Source organism: Carya illinoinensis, chromosome 14 (genome assembly GCF_018687715.1).
Source record: "Carya illinoinensis cultivar Pawnee chromosome 14, C.illinoinensisPawnee_v1, whole genome shotgun sequence".
In the NCBI taxonomy this organism is placed as follows: domain Eukaryota; kingdom Viridiplantae; phylum Streptophyta; class Magnoliopsida; order Fagales; family Juglandaceae; genus Carya; species Carya illinoinensis.
The window spans coordinates 14761654-14781018 of record NC_056765.1 but is presented as its reverse complement, the minus strand read 5'-3'; the positions used below and the strand labels follow the sequence as shown (position 1 = coordinate 14781018).

The window sequence follows — 19365 nt, the reverse complement described above, 5'->3', positions numbered from 1 at the left end:
TTGCACTATAGTCTTATTGTTGATAATCGGATTAGTTCGTTGGGCATTCCTTTGGTCTCAAGATGTGAATGTTGTACGCAGGGGTGTGTGGAAGATCAAGATCATGTCCTCGTTTATGGGAGGATTGCTGCAGATATTTGGAGGTGGGTATCTCTACAGTTAGGGATGCCTTATGATTCGCAGAGATCTTGGAGAGCAACTATGGAGTTGTGGTTTAGGCGTGCTACTCATTCGACTCAAAAAGGTACTCTGCTTGCTCTTATTCCTATTATTGTGACTTGGTCCCTTTGGGTGTAGAGATGTAAGGCACGTATGGAAGGTAAACACGTTGCTGTGAGCTCTCTCTGGGGTTCAATTAAGGTAGCCATTGCATGGGTGGGTGTCAGGTTACGTGCTAGTAAGAAGATAACTGATGGAGATGAAAGAGAGTTAAATTTTTTCTCTATTCCAGTTAAACATGTGAAGAGGAAAAACTTTCTGTTGGTGAAATGGACGAAACCAAGTCCGGGTTTGTTTAAATTAAATGTGGATGGGAGTTCCTTGGGAAATCCAGGTCGTATGGGTGTAGGGGGCATTATTAGAGATGAGAAGGGGAATCTTATTTGGGCTTTTGCGAAGGAGTTGGGATATGGCTCTAATAATGAAGCTGAGCTCATTGCTCTTTGTTATGGTCTTCAGTATTGTAAGGATTTATACATTGGAAGAGTGGAGATTGAATTAGATTCGCTGTTAGTGGTTCATTGGTTGCAAAAAGGGCGTTGTGGTATATGGTATCTTGAAGATTATTGGGAAAAGATACAAGTTATAATGGTTGCAACCTTGGAGGTTAAGATCCAACATATATACAGAGAAGGCAATGCAGGAGAAGATTTCTTGGCCCGTTTGGCGTCTGATCAGAAGAATGGTACGTGGAGTTCATACAATGACGTGACTCACTTGCTTAAAGGGATTTTGAAAGTGGATAAAATTGGTCTTCAGGCTATTCGGGTATAGGTTTGTTTTTTTAGGTGGTTTTTCATCTTGGTTGTGTTAGTGTTGGTTTTTATGCAGGTTGGTTTTGTTTTTGTTGTCTTGTGTTTTGGTTTGTTGGTTTTGTTTGGGTTTTTTAGCACTTGGTTTGGGCTAGTTTTATAGCGGTTTATTGTATGCCCCCAAGTGTCTTATTATTACCACGATATTCCTCCGCCACAAGTGAGGGTTTCTTAATAAACTTGGGACAGGGCTGCTATGTGGGTGGCTACTGGCTCTTTACAAAAAAAAAAAAAAAAAAAAAAAAAACAGCACACACACACACACACACACACATATATATATATATATACAAACATCCATAAAATTCTAACAATATAATGATCTCAGATTTTATACCTTAAAAAACCAAACTGAGTTGATTCGGATTTCTAATTAGAATTTGTTGTATTAATTCTAAAGTTTAGACTAGAGTGTTAAAGGAAAAGGCACAAGAAGGATATTCACACGTGTGAATATCCTTCTTAGAGACTATATACATGAGCACTTGTTTTATGTCTACTCTCTCTCTCTCTCTCATTTTTTTTTCCTCCTAAATTGTATGGATCACAATCATCACATTGCATTGGTTATTGCTTCTAAAGACAATATTCAATTTGAAGATCATAACGGATCAAGTATGTTTTTGCCTTACTTTGCTTTCCCTAGTTAAGTCTTGGCTTGTAATTTGGCCAACTTCGAATAATTTTCTCTTGTGATGATCTATCTATTAACACTTAGCATATAAAAGATATTATTCCTAGCAAATTAAACCTTAGTCTAAGAGTAAAATAATACACCACCATCATTTTTACAACGATAAAAGATATTTGCAAATGTTTTAACAAATATTTATATTTTAAATAGAGAAGTAAAAATCTAAATAGAGAAGTAGAAATCTAAATTACGAATAATAAAAGAAACACAAATAAGTCATTTTCATGTTATTAATATGATCGATGTTCATTAATCGAAAGCTATGGCGTCCCCATCCCACCTTGACAAGGATCGCGACGTCGTGATAAATATTCACAATGATGGACACACATCCCTTGCATTTGTGATAACAAAGACCAACTGGTAATTGAATTAACATTGTCCATTTCATTGCAGAATTGTGTTGTGTGTTTGTTAAACGTTAACTGAGATAAATAGGTAAAACCCCTTAAACTATCACAATGTTAATATAATTTCCTGTCAGCCATGAAATTATCAATTTTAACAATTGTCCCTTCAAAATTAGAAATTTAAAAACAAATTTTGAAAAATTCAAAGATTTAAAAAATATATATTAAAAAAATTCAAGACTTGAGAAACGTATAATTAGCAATTAGTATTTTAAAAATAGTTTTCTTAAAAAAATTCTATCTTTATTTTTTAAAATGATTATTCTTGTCATAAAAATTCGTATAGTGCAATTAATCAAGAATAAAAATTATAATATGAATATAAATAGCTTCCATAATCAATCATATTATAATCTTTTATAACTTATATAATCGTATGAACGTTACAAACGAAGAATAACGCCTAATCAATCAAGATGATCAAGATAACATATCATGTATGCTAGTTTTGCCTTAGCATACTTTCCCATAATTTTGGCTTGTTATTTGGCCAACATCTTCAAATTTTCATTTGTGATAATCTATGATCTTTTAGTTGGTATATAAAATTTTGATACTAACATAGAATTTTACTCCTTTTACGCCACATCATTTATTCTTATCAAACAATACTTAATTAATTAGTACTCCAAGATCGATACATGCACCAACAATATTTCATTTTTACAATTTTTTTTTTTTTTATAATTGTCTTTTCCAAATAGAGGGCGATTATGTTTTTATTAGAAACTCAAATAAAAAAATAAAAAAATAATTTTTAATGAGGTAGCACCATCACATTGGTTAATTGTAAAATAAGATATAAAATAGTTATAAGAGAAACTACTGCATGGTTGGCTAAACTTCCTCTATCTTGGTTATGACAAGTATGATAGACATAAGAAGACGTATAATCCAATAAAAGATTGAATTCGAGATATTAAAATATGAATAAAGCTGAAAGTTATCGAGTAGATCATGATCGTAATGTCAATGAGCCAAGAAAAAAAAAAAAAAAAAAGGCATCTTACAATAACTTAAGACAGCCGCCATACATGCATAACTTGAAAATATCAAGTACCGTAAGCTGTAAATGGGTTAATTGAACTATGCATAAGGGCTTTGAGGCATGACTAATGCTTATAATATTGAGCTTAAGTTATGTAGAGAAATATGGTATCCAATATATGGAACTACGAATTCTCAAGTAGTTTAACAAAATTACACTAGCCCAAGGACTCACAACCATTAGATAGAAGAACCATCAAACTTAAAAAAAAAAATAATAATAATAATAAATAAAAATAAAATGTACTTATTGATAGAGACAATACATCAATATAGAAAATAACTTGGGTAGGACAACACTTGCACAAGATAGAGGAAAGTTGAGCAACAACTCTCTCTTTTGGGAATATTTGGTGGGATATGAGGGAATGAATTGCTTGGAAGTTAGCCTAGGGTATATATAGGGGTTCGAAGATGGTTCTAGAGCATTCTCACACTTATCCAATTCAAGATAAGCATGACTTTTCATTGAGCCCAGCAAGAAAAGGGGGTATGAATTTGCACGAGAAATAATTGAAAGGATGTATTGGAAGAAGTGGGAGGTATAGAATGATAACAGGTATGTGAATGAAGTGTATGTGGTCAACATAGGAAATTAATTGTGAGATGTAATGGCTAGGAAGGAAAGAGAAACATGTGTCATTCTACAAGTGCAAGTGTGTCCGGCACTCAAAATTACATAAAATACCTTACTACATTTCTAAAAGAAAAATAAATGTAGATTCTAGAAAATTACTTTAACATTTAACATATTATATATTATATATATGAAAAATTCTATCCTCAAATTAACCAGTGTATAAGTACTGCATCTTATAAAGTTTTTATATAACATAATTTGATTTAAAAGATAAATTTTAAAATTAAATATTATCATGATTCAAGTGATGATCCTGTGGATGGTGTACTCTACACATCGCTTGAGAATAGAATAAGTATATATATATATATATTAGATTTATATTATAATAAAGTTCCTCATGACTACTCAGAAACTAATGGGAACATACAAAAATTGCGAATTAGTATGCAGGAAAAGAAATATTCTGCTAGCTTTGATTCGAGTAGAAGTTTTCTAATATCTATTATAAGTAAACAAATTTTATTATTAATTGTTTATAATTTCGTTTAGTTAAACTAATTGACAATGTGATCTCGATAATTATCAAAGGGATATTGAGGAAGTGGCAAGGAAAGAAGATCCATGAACAGTACGATGAACTTCTTTCTCAAATGGGTAAAGTGATATCAGACTCAAACACTCAACAACGTGAGGATGGTCTAGTTTATACTGCCATCGGCTGTGCTGCCAAGAATGGAAATCTCAAGTTCGTTCGTGAGATGATTAAGGTGGATATATGTTTCCAATGGCTCCTTAGTCCTACTGTTGATTCGGAATATAGTGACAAAAACATATTTATGATTGCTGTCTTATATAGTCAAGAAAATATCTTTAACATTCTATACGAGCAGAAGCAAGTGGGGATGAGGAACTACTTGACAGGTTTAATAGATGAAGATCGTAATAACATACTACATCTGGCAGGGATGGTAGAGAATTCCTCAATGCTTAATCGACTCCTAGGGGCAGCTTTACAAATGCAAAGAGAGCTACAATGGTTCAAGGTCATCTCTCTCTCATATTTCCATTATTTATTATTTTTTGGTAATTATGGTTTTTTTTTTTTTTTTTTTGTTTAATATATAGAGGAAATGGGTTACACTACTCCTCAAAGCAAGCAGCACCCTCTTTAAACCTATATACCGGCTGAGATCTTCTAATGATCTAATTCTCTATCTAAATTGATAGTTCAATTTGGAGAAATAAAACTACAATATTTAATAAGAAATCTTGATGGAACACCCCTTGTGCCTAGGCCTCTTTTGACATATCTAGCATCCTATGCATTTTTTTTTAAGCGATAGATAAACCTGTGGTACATGTTAATAATTAGAAGTAGTCTAGGACCCTTTGTTCATTTTTCCGTCCAATATCATTAATAGAAACCGCGTGGACCAACTCCAATGTACCACACATCCAGCTATTTTCCAAGAAACTCAAAAAATAAAAATAAAATACTTTTATTATAATTAAAAGCTGATTTTATATAAGAAGAAATGAAAGTGGAACAGCCACCCAACACGGGGTGGCCAAATCGGGCACCCTACGGTGGCCAAGGCCAACATGTGATGGCCAAATTAGTCTGCTTGGATCCATGATTGCCTGGTGGCCCGATCTCAACCACCAAAGGAGTCACCAAATCTTAGCCACCTCTGATCGAGCACTCTTGCACCAAAGCTGAACAGATCTTAGTGATCTACATAAGCTGTGGGATGTAAAAAGCTGGCATCGATAAATAAGCGTTCCACCTTAGGGGGAACGTCCATTATGCATTTTATCATCAAGTACTTGATGAATTAGTTTCAAGATAGGTCAAAAGGATCCCCCGTTCCTTCGCCAAATATCCTTTTTTTTCCCGGATACTTGGATTCAAATACTCATGGATTTGTTGTTTGCTTATGGGCTTCATATAGTTTAGGAAGCACTAGTTTTCTTGAAGAGAAATGTTACAGCCACAAAGAGAATTCATAAAAGTAAACTCGACAATTGACGAGATTTCATATTATACGTTAGTTCTATTTTATAATAAAAGTAACTTTACAATCTATCATACTAGCCAACATCAATTTGTGAGTTTACTTTCTCGCCATACCTATAGCCTTCTTAAAAGGAGTGACTAAACCATAGATGGGCTTCCATACCACATAGATATATAGATGCAGAGTGAAAAATCATATTTACACCTTATACGACACCAAGAGGATGTGTATATGTGTGCGATACAATCTATGAAATATTCAAGAGTTATTAAGGATTAATTTAATTCAAAAAAGAAAATTTATATATAGAACACTTAAGACTAAATGTCTATTCAGGAATGATCGATAACACGTAGCACCAACAAATTCAAGAAAATAGGGAATAATCAAGAGACACGAATTTGATGATAAAGTCATGAAACCCTACATTCTTTAAAAGTAACATACAATAGGGCAACCGGCCTACGCATAAGAAACCATTTTATTATTTGAAGATTACTTACAAGTATCTCCATTACAAAACCTTTAGCAACTATTAAGATTCCTATGGCATTTTAATCTTAATATAGACGATCATATGAATGAGTGATTGGATGGGTCCCAATTCCATCGTTATGTGAGTCCTAATGGATCAATAGATGGAAGTATATCATGAGATGAAAACTGGCTGCTATTACTTTTGCATGTTATCTCAGGGCAATAATAAGGTCTCACAGAGCATGTTAATGGACATAGCAACAATTGTGGACAAGTGGAACATATTATTAAAGGATTACCACATAACCCATGTGTGTCCACCTGGCCATGAGGAAGTTACTATCAGTTAAATAACTTCCCACCAATTATTTAATTGCACCAGCTAAATAACTCCCATCACAAGCTGTTAATTAACTTCTAGGAAAGTTTATTAACCACCCCATGATAAGGAGACTCTTAAAAATGAGTCTTACATATGTTTGTTTTGAAGGAAGTGAATGTACAAACAAAGTTGAAGGTAGTGAATGTACAAACAAGGAGCTCTCTCTCTCTCTCTCTCTCTCTCTCTCTCTCTCTCTCTCTCTCTCTCTCTCTCTCTCTCTCTCTCTCTCTCTCTCTCTCTCTCATTTCCTAGGTTAACCAAGTCTTAGTGATCTTGAAGTGTGAAAGTATTTAGAAAGCAGTAGTAACCTCATTGACCTAGGTGCAATCACAATAATTTGACATGGGCAATAAGATGACCAAAAATTTGGACTTGTAGAAAATTTTGTTCCACTTGAAATAATTTGAATTAGCCTCGTGCAAAATCCTGTTGCAGTACCTTTCTTCTTGTTCCGCATTGGCGTTGCGATGCTATTGTGTTAAGGATAGTCCCTCTACTATGGAAACCTCTGTTATGGAAACCTGCAGCAAATCATGCACATCATCCTCAAGTCAATGCAGAAAGAATACTCAAGAAGGAAACAAATAAATATCTTTGTATATCCCTTTTTGATTGCTTTAGAATATTCTGTCATTAAGTCTCTTGATTGTAATTCTTACAATTTATAATATAAATAAAGTCTTCATCCTACAGCAAACGTATGCTTAGGAGTTCTCACTTGTGTGTCTCAAAATCTTGTCATGGTACCAGAGAATACCTAGGACTTGCATCCATCTTTTCTTTTCTTTTTCCTATGGAGTCTCAGTCACCCTCCCCTTCTCCCTTTCAATTTAACACGATAGTTCATATGTTAACCATCAAACTCAGCTCCATCAATTATTTTCTTTGGAAGAGCCAATTTTTACCTCTCCTTACCAGCCAAAATTTACTCAGGTATGTTGATGGTTCTAATCCTTCCCCACCACCCACTATTCTAGATGACAATAATAAATCCATCCCAAACCCTCAGTATTCTACTTGGCATCAAACTAATCAACTCATTCTCAGCCTAATTTTTTCTTCACTCACGGAAGAAGCCATGACTGAAGTCTTAGGCTTAACATCTGCCTTTGATGCCTGCAGACACTTAAAGCCTTTTTCTCTCATAAGTTCAAAACTCGAGAGATTCAAATATTGAAGGATGAACTTCAACAGATGAAGAAAGGCACTCATAGCGTTGATGATTATTCCTGAGTTGTCAAAAATTTGTGTGATCAACTTCATGCTATGGGTCATCCTGTTGATGAAACTGACAAGATGCACTGGTTTCAATGTGGCTTAGGGGCTGAATTCTCTTCATTTTCCACCACTATGATGTCTCAAACACCACTGCCCCTATTGAAGGATCTTGTGCCAAAAGCTCAGAGTCATGGTTTATTTGTTAAGTCTCTTGATTCCCAAGTGGAACACCTCACAGGTTTCACTGCTCATCGAGGAGCTAGGCAGCCCTCTCGTGGTGCTCGTCATGGTCGTAGTGATGGTCGCTCTAGACGTGGTTGTGGAACTCCATCCACAAAGTCCCACAGCAACTCTTAGCCTCAACACTCTGCATCTTGCCCACCACCCTCATCTCGACCCACCTGTCAAATTTGTGGCAAACTTGGCCATGTTGCTTTTATTTGTTGGGATCGATATGAGCATTCCCAGATTGCTAATGTAGCTAAAGCCTTCTCCTCTTGTTCACTGCAAGATTCGCTAGATTCTGACTGGTATACTAATAGTGGTGCTTCTTCTCATATGACCAATGATGCAAATCAGTTATCTAGTGTTTCTCCATATTCAGGCTCAGATCAAGTGGTAGTTGGCAATGGTGCTTCTCTTCCTATAACACATACGGGTTCCCTCTCTCATAACTCTCCCTTTGGCTCTCTTATTTTCAAAGATGTTCTTGTTGTTCCCTCTCTCACCAAAACTTGATTTCCATTAGCAAGTTAACTTCTGATAATCATTGCTCAATTACATTTTCTGGTTCTGGATTTATTATATAGGACCTTTGAACGAGAGTGGTGTTGGGAACCGGTAGTCTAAAGCATAGTCTCTATGTTCTTCATCATGCTCATCATGCCCTTCTCACCTATGTGCATGCCACCAGTCTTCATGATTCCTCTGATATTTGACATGCTCGTTTAGGTCATACGGTTACTCGCACTGTTGAAACTCTTAACAAAGATGGTGTCATTTCTGTTTCTTCCTCTATGTTATCTTCCAATTTATGTAATAGTTGCCAATTAGGCAAAAGTCACTGTTTTTCTTTTTCAATTAATGAAAAACGTAGCTCTCTTCCTTTTGAATTACTTCATTGTGAGCTATGGGGACCCTCTCCCACTACTTCTTCTTTTGGTTTTCACTATTATGTTATTTTTGTGGATGATCATTCTTGCTTTACATGGTTCTATCCACTTCAGCAAAAATCTGATTTCTTTCATATCTTTGTTAAATTTCATAATCTTATTCAAAATCAATTTTCTCACAAACTCAAAACCTTCCAAAGTGATGGTGGCACAAAATTTACTAATCATAAGTTTCGGCAATACTTGTCCTCTTTTGGCATTGAGCATCGCCTCAGTTGTCCTTATACTCTAGCTCAAAACGGACTTGTTGAACACAAACATCACCATGTAACTGAGACAAGTCTTACTCTTCATCTCACCCTTCTTTTTTATGCTCATGCACCTACCTCTCTTTGGGTTGAAGCCTTCTCTAGAGCTATGTATACCATCAATCTGCTTCCAACACCAACTCTCCCAGGTCAATCACCCTTTGCTATGTTATATGGTATGTCACCCTCTTACACTCATTTTCACACATTTGGTTGCTTGTGTTATCCTTATCTTCGTCATTATGCTCCACACAAGCTTGCTCCTAGGTCCACTCCATGTGTCTTTGTAGGGTACAATTCCATCCATAAAGGTTTTTGCTATTTGGATCGTCAAACTCAATGTGTTTTTGTTTCTCGTCATGTTGTATTTGATGAAACTATCTTCCCTTTTGTAAGAGCTAGTTCGGTCTCTCCCAGTTCCTTAAATGATTTTTCTAATTTTTCCTAATACTTCTCACTCTCTGCCATCATATTCTTCCAGTAGTTCTTCTTTTTCTTCTATAGGTTTACAATCATCACCTGCTAGTTTCCCATATGCTGCTGATTATGCACTTATCCTGCCTTCTACATCAGTTTCTTCACCACAAAATGCTCCTGACACTTCTGTACCTGCCGCTAGTTCTGTACCTACTGCAATTTCAGCTCCACCGCCACTCTCTCATGCACCTAATTTCTCTTCTTCTTGCAATACGTATCCCATGACCACTCAGTCAAAGTCTGGAATTTCCAAGCCCAAAGCATATCACAGCATCACCAGTTTGCCTCAAACATCCTTCTTTCAATCCTTAATTGCATTGAAGGAACCTCGTGGCTTCAAATTTGCTTCTAAACATTCTGAGTGGGTTTTGACTGTGGATGAAAAAATTCAAGCCTTGCACTCTAATCATACTTGGTCCTTGGTTCCTCGCCAACATAACAAAAATGTTGTTGGCTGTCATTGGGTCTTTCATACCAAGCTTCTTCCAGATGGCTCTGTTGAGCACTATAAAGTGCGATTTGTTGCTAAAGGCTACACCCAACTTCCTAGTTTTGATTATGATCAAACCTTTATCCCTGTTGTGAAAGCTACCACTGTGCGTCTAATTCTTTCCCTTGCCATCTCTGCAGGTTGGCCATTGTATCAACTAGATGTTAAGAACGCTTTTCTTCATTGCACTCTTAGCATGGAAGTTTATATGGATCAACCTCCTGGATATATTGATCCACGCTTTCCTCATCATGTTTGTCATCTTCAACGTGCTCTCTATGGTCTTAAATAAGCATCCGTGCTTGGTTCCATCAGTTCAGTACTTTTTTTATTAAATCTGGTTCTAGCCCAGTTGACTCCTTATTTGTGTATCACACATCTGTTTTTTTTTTTAAGTGAAACATTGTTCCATTCATCATTAAAGCAGACAATTACAACTTTTAACCTGCAAGATACAAGTCAAATTCTAACATTTTCACGTTCTTCAATCCACAAATTTCTTTGCGGTTGACAGGGTCTTGTCCAACGACTCCAGACTAAACGTCTGAGAGATAGGCCTCCAGACTAACTGTCTGAGAGACTTAACTCTGTCTTAGACCACCGTCTAAGATAGCCCACACAACTCCCCCTCCCAAGGAGTGGAGTACTAAACTTTACGGACCCTTGGTCCTAGAGACAAAGTTTCCTACCGCTATCTAAAACAAACTAAAAGAACAAAATACAACAAAAAACACCACTTCAAAAAGCAAAAACCACCTTGGGCCCAGCCCAAAACAAAAAAAAAAATAGCCCAGCCCAAAACAAAACTCAGCCCATTGGGAGAGCCACTTAGGTTTTCATCGCTTCCTGCTGCTGCTGCTCCCTCTCCATGCGGCGCCCTCCCTCCAACCAGGTGCAGAGACCACCAATTGCAGAGACAGCACTTCTCCTCCAAGCTCACGGCTCCAAGCTCCTTCACGGACTACTCACGACTCCAAAATACAAGGACTGCTCACGGCTCCAAGCTCCTCCCCGTTGTCTGAAAACTTTCAGATACATGCATGCTCTCTAGCGGTCCTCCGCAGGCCATATAGAAAGCTCTGCTCTCTGGTATCATATGTCAACTGAGAAAAGTACAGGGTAACTTCCTCTTCATTCCATCTCCATGCACTCCTCTGGCGATTCATCTACTTTTGACCAACCCCAACTTGGACACCGTGGGCCACCTCGTCTTCATTCCATCTCCACCAGTTCAGGACCGAGCAGATCGTGCCTTAATTCCCCACTCTATGGCCTCGAGAAACAGGCGCCTCTCCCTTAAAAAAAACTAGACCTCAACCCCTAACACCTTGCGCCACACCATTTGGACCATCTCATCTTATTCGCCAAACCAGATTTAAACTAAAACGGACTGGAAAACATAAGGAAAAGGAACAGGAGGGAGGGAGGAGCCGAAGCTCCCACCTCCCTCTAGGGGGAGCTTTTCTTTTTGAGGTTCTAGAGAGATGGGAGAGTTTCTCTCTCTAACCTCGCACAATTTGGGTCTTGTATATATTGTATCACACATCTGTTGGCACCATTGATCTTCTCCTTTGTGTTTATGACATAGTTGTTACCTACAGCAACTCTTAGCTTCTTACCAATTTTCTTGCTAGTCTTAGTAATCAATTTGCTATGAAGGATCCAGGGGCTCTTCATTATTTCTTAGGCATTGAGGTTCAATCTACTTCCTCTGGTTTATTCCTTAGTCAAACAAAATATGCAGTTGACATCCTTCACCGAGTGGCTATGACAGATTGCAAGCCCGTTGCTACTCCTATGGTAGTTGGTCAAAAACTCACTCAAGCTGGCTCCCCCTTCTCTAATCAAACTCTTTATCGATCCGTTGTTGGGGCTCTTCAATATTTGGTCATCACACATCCTGAGCTTGCTTATAGTGTTAACACAGTTTGTCAACATATGCATGCCCCTACAAATGAACTCTTTCGTGCAGTTAAGAGTATTCTACGCTATATAAAGGGCACTCTTCATTTTGGTTTGAATCTCTACTCTTATCCCTCTCGGCAACTTCTAGCCTATTCCGATGCCGATTGGGCTGGCTACCCCGACACTCGCCGCTTTACATATGGTTATACCATATATCTTGGTCGAAATTTAGTCTCTTAGAGTGCTAAGAAACAGCCAACTTTTTCCCGCAGTAGTGCAGAATCCGAGTATCGCTCACTTGCTTTAGCTGCAACCGAAGTCACTTGGCTCACTCATTTGCCTCATGATCTTCATATTTCTCTCTTAGCTGCTCCTACTATTTTCTGTGATAATCGAAGTGCCATTTCCATGTCTGCTAACCCAGTCTCTCATGCTCGCTCCAAGCATATTGATCTCGATTATCACTTTGTGCACGAGAAAGTAACTACTGGACTGCTTTGTGTTAACTTTATTCTCTCTAATCTTCAGATTGCAGATTTCTTCACCAAAAGTGTCTCTTGGCCTCAATTTCTTTTCTTCCAATCCAAGCTTTCCGTCTCATCTTGCCCCACAGTCAGCTTGCGGAGGGTGTTAAGGATAGTCCCTCTGCTATGGAAACCTCTGTTATGGAAACTTGCAGCAAATCATGCACGTCATCCTCAAGTCAATGCAGCAAGAATACTCAAGAAGGAAACAAATAAATATCTTTGTATATCCCTTTTTGATTGCTTTAGAATATTCTGTCATTAAGTCTCTTGATTGTAATTCTTACAATTTATAATATAAAGAAAGCCTTCATCCTACAGCAAACGTATGCTGAGGAGTTCTCACTTGTGTGTCTCTAAATCTTGTCATGTTGCATTTACGGATCTTGAAAGATATTATATCAGGTAAAAAGCATGAAAAAAATGTTGCGAGACCATTTCTTTCTTTGGATCTTGATCAGGTCGTGGGAGGCTGAGTCGGGATAAGGGCTGATCTTGTAGATCAGTTGCAGTCTTTTTCTCTATCCTCGTACATATCTGAAATATATATCTAGCACTATATAATATTCAATATTGGAGCTGACGATTTTAACATGGACGTGGTAGATTAATCACAACTTGGAAGCATTGACCTTATTATGTTAACTCTTTCTTCTAAGGTTAGATTTGAAGTCTTCTAGAATACTTTATATCCAAGTGAATGGTTTTGGTTGCATTCTTGATCTAACATTTTGTCACACGGCTGGGCAAGTTAAGAGCAGAAGGGAGGTCGGCGGCTTGAGACATGGCACACGAAAACAGACAGAACTTAGGGCACACGAAGAACTGAAGACTTGAGTTCAGTTGATGTCGTGGGCTGCTGGTGGAGAGGCCTGCTGGTGGGCCGAACCAAATAATAAAGAAGCTGGGCCGTATGGGCCATGAGCTGCAGAAGAGTTGGTCCTTTAAGTAAACTGTAAGGGCCTTTAGCCCAGTTAGATTAAGGACTTTTTAGTAAAATGCATATTATAGTACATAAGGTCTCTGTAGGAGATTTAACCTATCATCTGGAATATTCTACTATTCATCGCTACTGTGGAGGTCCTTTCCCTCGAAGAAAGTGTTGCTACTGCCGTGAGGCTTTTTATCAATATTACAGTCCCTTATACATTCCATTATATTCACTACTACTATTAGTTTATTACAAGTGGTATCCAAGAGCCCAGATCCTGCTATCCTGAAACTCCAATGGCCGAAGGCACTAGATTGAAGGACCTGCATGAAGGGTTTTCATCATTCAAGAAATCAACTGAAGCATACATAAAAAATTCTGAATCACAATTTACCAACATTAGTATTGAGCTGCAAGCAGTCCGAATGCAAATGGAAACCATGATGCACCAGTTTCAAGCGTTCGCTTCTGAGATGCAAAAATCACATGCAAAAAGCAGCAACCATGGAGAAAACAGTGGACAACACATGCTGCCTCAAGCGGGTGACATACAACCTCGATCCGTACGAATTGACTTTCCAACCTTTGATGGGGATGATCCACAAGGCTGGCTGTACAAGGTAAAACAGTTCTTTGCATTTCACAATACTTTACCTCACCACCGTTTACGTTTGGTATCATTTCACATGGTGGGAAGGGCTTTGGTTTGGTTTCAAGGCCTTGATGAGTCTGGTTTGTTAACTGAATGGGATGATTTTGTGAATGCTTTACTGACCGTTTTGGCCCTAGTAGCTATGATGATCCGGTGGAACAAATTACTAGACTGAGGCAGATGGGTTTGGTTGAGGAGTATAAGACTGCCTTTGAGCTGATTGCCAATAGGCTAAGGCGTTTGGATGAAAGTGACAAACTAAGTTGCTTTATCAGTGGATTAAAAGACGATATCCGTTTGACGGTTAAAATGTTTAACCCTCACACCCTACTCACAGCTTATAGGCTGGCTAGAATTCAAGAAGAAAAACTATCCCTCCATAAACAGCCAAACCCACGACCAAACCTGTCCCAAAATGTTGAACCAGCCTCATTCAAATACCAACCACCACAGAACCCCAACCCTTCAGAAAATCACCAACCATATAACAAGGTAATAGTACCAGTGCAGAAAATCAGTCCAAATCAAATGAAAATAAGAAGAGAAAAAGGCTTGTGTTACCATTGCGACTCGAAATGGCACCCAGGGCACCGATGCAATAGCCCAAAACTTTATTTAATTGAAGAAGTTGTAGAGGAGGAGGAGGAGACAGTGGAAGACACGGGTCAGTGTTCTGTCCAGATTGACAAAGAAGGTGTGTGTGAGGTCAGACAGGACATGCAAAAGACTCCAGAGATTTCCTTACAGGCTATTATTGGCTCATTGGGCCCAAAGATTATGCGGGTGAAGGGGAAGATTGGCCCTAAGTGGGTCGTTATTCTCATTGATTCGGGAAGTACCCATAATTTCCTGGATCCAGCAGTGCTTTCAAGGGTTTCCATACCCATAGTAGCAGAGGATAAGGTCAGGGTTAAGGTGGCTAATGGGGAGTTAGTAGACAGTGAAGGTAAGGTGAAGGGAGTACAAGTTGGGATTCAAGGAGTTGAGTTTTTACTTGATATGTATGTTTTAGTGTTGGCAGGTTGTGACATGGTTTTAGGTGTCCAATGGTTACAAGGATTGGGGCCAATTCTTTGGAATTTCAAGGAGTTAACTATGCAGTTTACTTACCAACAGGCTGTTGTGATTCTTAAGGGGCTCACGGGGCACAAATGGATTGAAGAAGGCTCCATTCAAGACTGTAACAGCATGGAGAAAAAAGGGGTCATGTTACAGCTCATCGACAACTCCAACCAAGTCACACCAACTCAAATCCCATGCAATATACAGAACCTACTCAACCTATACACTGACATTTTTGCTACCCCAAAAGGCCTACCCCCCAACCGTTCCCATGACCACTCCATAACTTTACAACCAGGTACAACACCCATTTCTGTCCGCCCATATCGCTACCCATATTTTCAGAAAGATGAGATTGAGAAGATTGTTAAGGAGTTGTTGAGCTCAGGGGTGATTCGTCCTAGCCAAAGTCCTTATTCATCTCCTGTTTTGTTGGTAAGGAAGGCTGACGGTACGTGGCGGCTATGTGTGGATTACAGGGCGTTAAACAGTGCTACGGTTAAGGATAGATATCCGATTCCATTGGTGGAGGAACTGTTTGATGAGTTACATGGAGCCAGAATTTTCTCTAAACTTGACTTAAGGTCAGGTTATCATCAAATCAGAGTTAAACCAGAAGATGTTCCGAAGACTGCCTTCCGCACTCATGAGGGTCACTACGAGTTCTTGGTTACGCCCTTCAGGTTAACTAATGCCCCCTCAACGTTTCAGAGTTTAATGAACCAGGTTTTTAAACCTTTCCTCAAAAAATTCATTTTAGTTTTTTTTGATGATATATTGGTTTACAGTCCAGATGCAGCAACCCACCTGGGCCATTTAAGGGTCACTTTTGACATGTTACGACAATACCAGTTGTTTGCTAAACTCAGCAAGTGCAGTTTTGGGTGCGAAGAAGTTTCTTACTTGGGCCATTTAATTTATGGTTATGGTGTAAGAGCTGATCCGGAAAAGATCAAGGCTATGCTAGAATGGCCTAATCCACGATCTGTTAAACAGCTAAGAGGTTTTTTAGGCCTCACGGGATATTACCGAAGATTCATCAAAGGCTATGGAGCTATAGCGGCCAGGTTGACTGACCTTTTAAAAAAGGAGAAATTCCATTGGAATGAAGGAGCCCAAGAGGCCTTTGAAAGGCTCAAAACAGCAGTAACCCAACCCCCTGTATTGGCCCTACCAGATTTTCAGTTTCCCTTTGTGATCGAGTGTGATGCCTCGGGTGAGGCGATTGGGGCTGTGTTAATGCAGAAGGGTAGACCCTTGGCTTATTTCAGCAAAGCCTTAAAGGGAAGAGCTATGGGAATGTCTACGTATGAGAAGGAATTTTTAGCACTAGTTTCAGCAGTGCAGAGATGGAGGCCCTACTTATTGGGACAGGCTTTTGTGATTAAGACTGACCATCAAAGTCTTAAATTCCTACTCGATCAACGAATAGGAACCCCCATGCAGCAAAAATGGATATCTAAGCTATTGGGCTATGACTTTGTCGTGGAGTTCGAAAAAGGAAAGGAGAATGTAGTAGCCGATGCCTTGTCTAGGCAAGGAGAGGAAGCTGAGATCACCTTGTCACTCATTTCATTACCAACTTGGGACTGGATAGAGGACATCAAGGGGCATTATGGAGAAGACTCAAAAGTGCAAGAATTATGGCAAAGGCACCAAAAAGGGGAACTCACTAGTCCCTATACTGTCAAGAATGGTATGATGCTGTACAAAAATAGGTTGTACATTCCAGCTAATCAGGGGTTAATTCAGAAACTACTGGAGTTAATTCATCGCAGCCCTATGGGTGGTCACATGGGATTTGATAAAACCTTACACAGGCTAAAAAGAGATTTTTATTGGCCTGGACAGAAAGCGGATGTGAAGGCTTTCTTAAAGAATTGCGACACATGTCAAGTGGTGAAGGTAGATAATACTCTACCTAGTGGACTCTTACAGCCCCTACCCATTCCCTCAAAACCATGGACCGATATCACAATGGATTTTGTCGATGGGTTGCCTAGGTCTGAGAGGTTCAACTCCTTATGGGTCATTGTGGATAGATTTACAAAATATGCTCACTTTGTACCACTCTGTCACCCCTACACAGCTAAGGATGTAGCGAAGCTGTTTATGAAACATGTATTCAAGCTACATGGTATGCCAAGCTCAATTGTTTCCGACCGAGACTCCACTTTCACAAGTAGATTTTGGAAGGAATTATTTTCTTTGCAGGGAGTGCAGCTGGCTTTTAGCACAACTTACCACCCTCAAACAGACGGGCAAACAGAGGCTGTTAACAAGTGGGTTGAGAACTACCTAAGGTCTTATGTCGGGGACAAACCTAAGAATTGGTCTCACTGGATTGAATTAGCCGAGTGGTGTTACAACTCAAGCATGCATGCATCTATCAAACTTACGCCATTTGAAGCATTGTATGGCTACAAACCTCCAAAACTAACATGCTATGTACCAGGAACCTCAAGGTTAGAAGAAGTAGAGGTTACCTTGCGTGACCGTGAGCAGCTGTGGGTCCTGTTAAAGCAAAATCTCATTAAGGCACAAGATAGAATGAGTAAATATGCTAATCTGAAAAGGAAGGAACAAACGTACCAAGTGGGAGATTGGGTATTTTTGAAGCTCCAACCGTATCGGCAATCGTCCCTCACTACTCGGCAGAACCTCAAACTCAATCCAAGGTTTTATGGACCGTTCGAGGTAGAGCAGCGAATCGGAGAGGTGGCATACCGTTTGAAGCTTCCGGCCACTGCACAGATCCATAACGTGTTTCACGTTTCCCAGCTGAAACCGAGACTCAATCAAGGGGCTTTACCCATAGCAACCATTCCTCCTGTAGACAAACAAGGAGTCATTAAAGTGGAACCGGCTGAAGCATTAAACCGGAGGTTGAAGAAGGTGAAAAACAAACCGGTAGTGGAGGTTTTGGTCCGTTGGCATGGGCAATCTGCAGAGGAAGCTTCCTGGGAGATGTACCATCAGCTTTGTGAAGATTTTCCCCACCTTGTGGGCAAGGTTTTCTGAAGGAAAGGGGAGTTGTCACACGGCTGGGCAAGTTAAGAGCAGAAGGGAGGTCGGCGGCTTGAGACATGGCACACGAAAACAGACAGAACTTAGGGCACACGAAGAACTGAAGACTTGAGTTCAGTTGATGTCGTGGGCTGCTGGTGGAGAGGCCTGCTGGTGGGCCGAACCAAATAATAAAGAAGCTGGGCCGTATGGGCCATGAGCTGCAGAAGAGTTGGTCCTTTAAGTAAACTGTAAGGGCCTTTAGCCCAGTTAGATTAAGGACTTTTTAGTAAAATGCATATTATAGTACATAAGGTCTCTGTAGGAGATTTAACCTATCATCTGGAATATTCTACTGTTCATTGCTACTGTGGAGGTCCTTTCCCTCGAAGAAAGTGTTGCTACTGCCGTGAGGCTTTTTATCAATATTACAATCCCTTATACATTCCATTATATTCACTACTACTATTAGTTTATTACACATTTTCTTTCTATCTAACAAATGCAGGAGGTAAAGAAAATGGTCCATCCCAAGGCTAAGGAAAGTACCAACAAAGAAGGTTTAACTCCCCGACAATTGTTTACGAAGGACCATAAGAACTTGATGGAAAAGGGAGAGAAATGGATGAAGGATACAACAGCTTCATGCACTGTGGTGGCTGCTTTCGTTGTTACCATTATATTTGCAGCGGCCTTTACCATTCCAGGTTGTGACGACGATAAAAAGGCTTGCCAATTTTCATAAAAACAGAGTCGGTTGACTTCTTTATAATAAGTGATGCCCTATCCCTCTGTTTTTCCACAGTTTCAGTGTTGATGTTTTTGGGAATCCTCACATCACGCTATTCAGAAGATGATTTTCTTGAGAAATTGCCGAGGCAGATGATAATAGGCCTCATCAGCCTCTTCTGCGCTATTACGACCATGCTGGCAGTCTTTCTAATTGTTATTTTAATGGAGCTACATAAGCGATCATGGATTGTATTAGCTTTCGGTTGTTTGGCCTTCGCTATACCCACCCTCTTCATTCTGCTGATG

The 19365-nt window shown here is 39.1% G+C and overlaps 1 protein-coding gene and 1 long non-coding RNA gene across 2 annotated transcripts; one reads left to right on the top strand and one right to left on the bottom strand.

Moving 5' to 3' along the window:
• Positions 1–11900: 11900 nt before the first annotated feature.
• LOC122293608 (uncharacterized mitochondrial protein AtMg00810-like) lies at positions 11901–12392 on the top strand. Its single transcript, XM_043102144.1, has one exon. It carries the CDS (start codon positions 11901–11903, stop codon positions 12390–12392), a length of 492 nt encoding a protein of 163 aa, XP_042958078.1.
• A 1338-nt stretch (positions 12393–13730) lies between these two features.
• On the bottom strand, positions 13731–18048 carry LOC122294921. Its single transcript, XR_006237797.1, has 3 exons — positions 17914–18048; positions 17808–17835; positions 13731–13930 (listed from the first exon to the last, which is right to left on the bottom strand). It is a non-coding gene; the product is annotated as an uncharacterized LOC122294921 (long non-coding RNA).
• Between the last annotated feature and the right edge of the window lie 1317 nt (positions 18049–19365).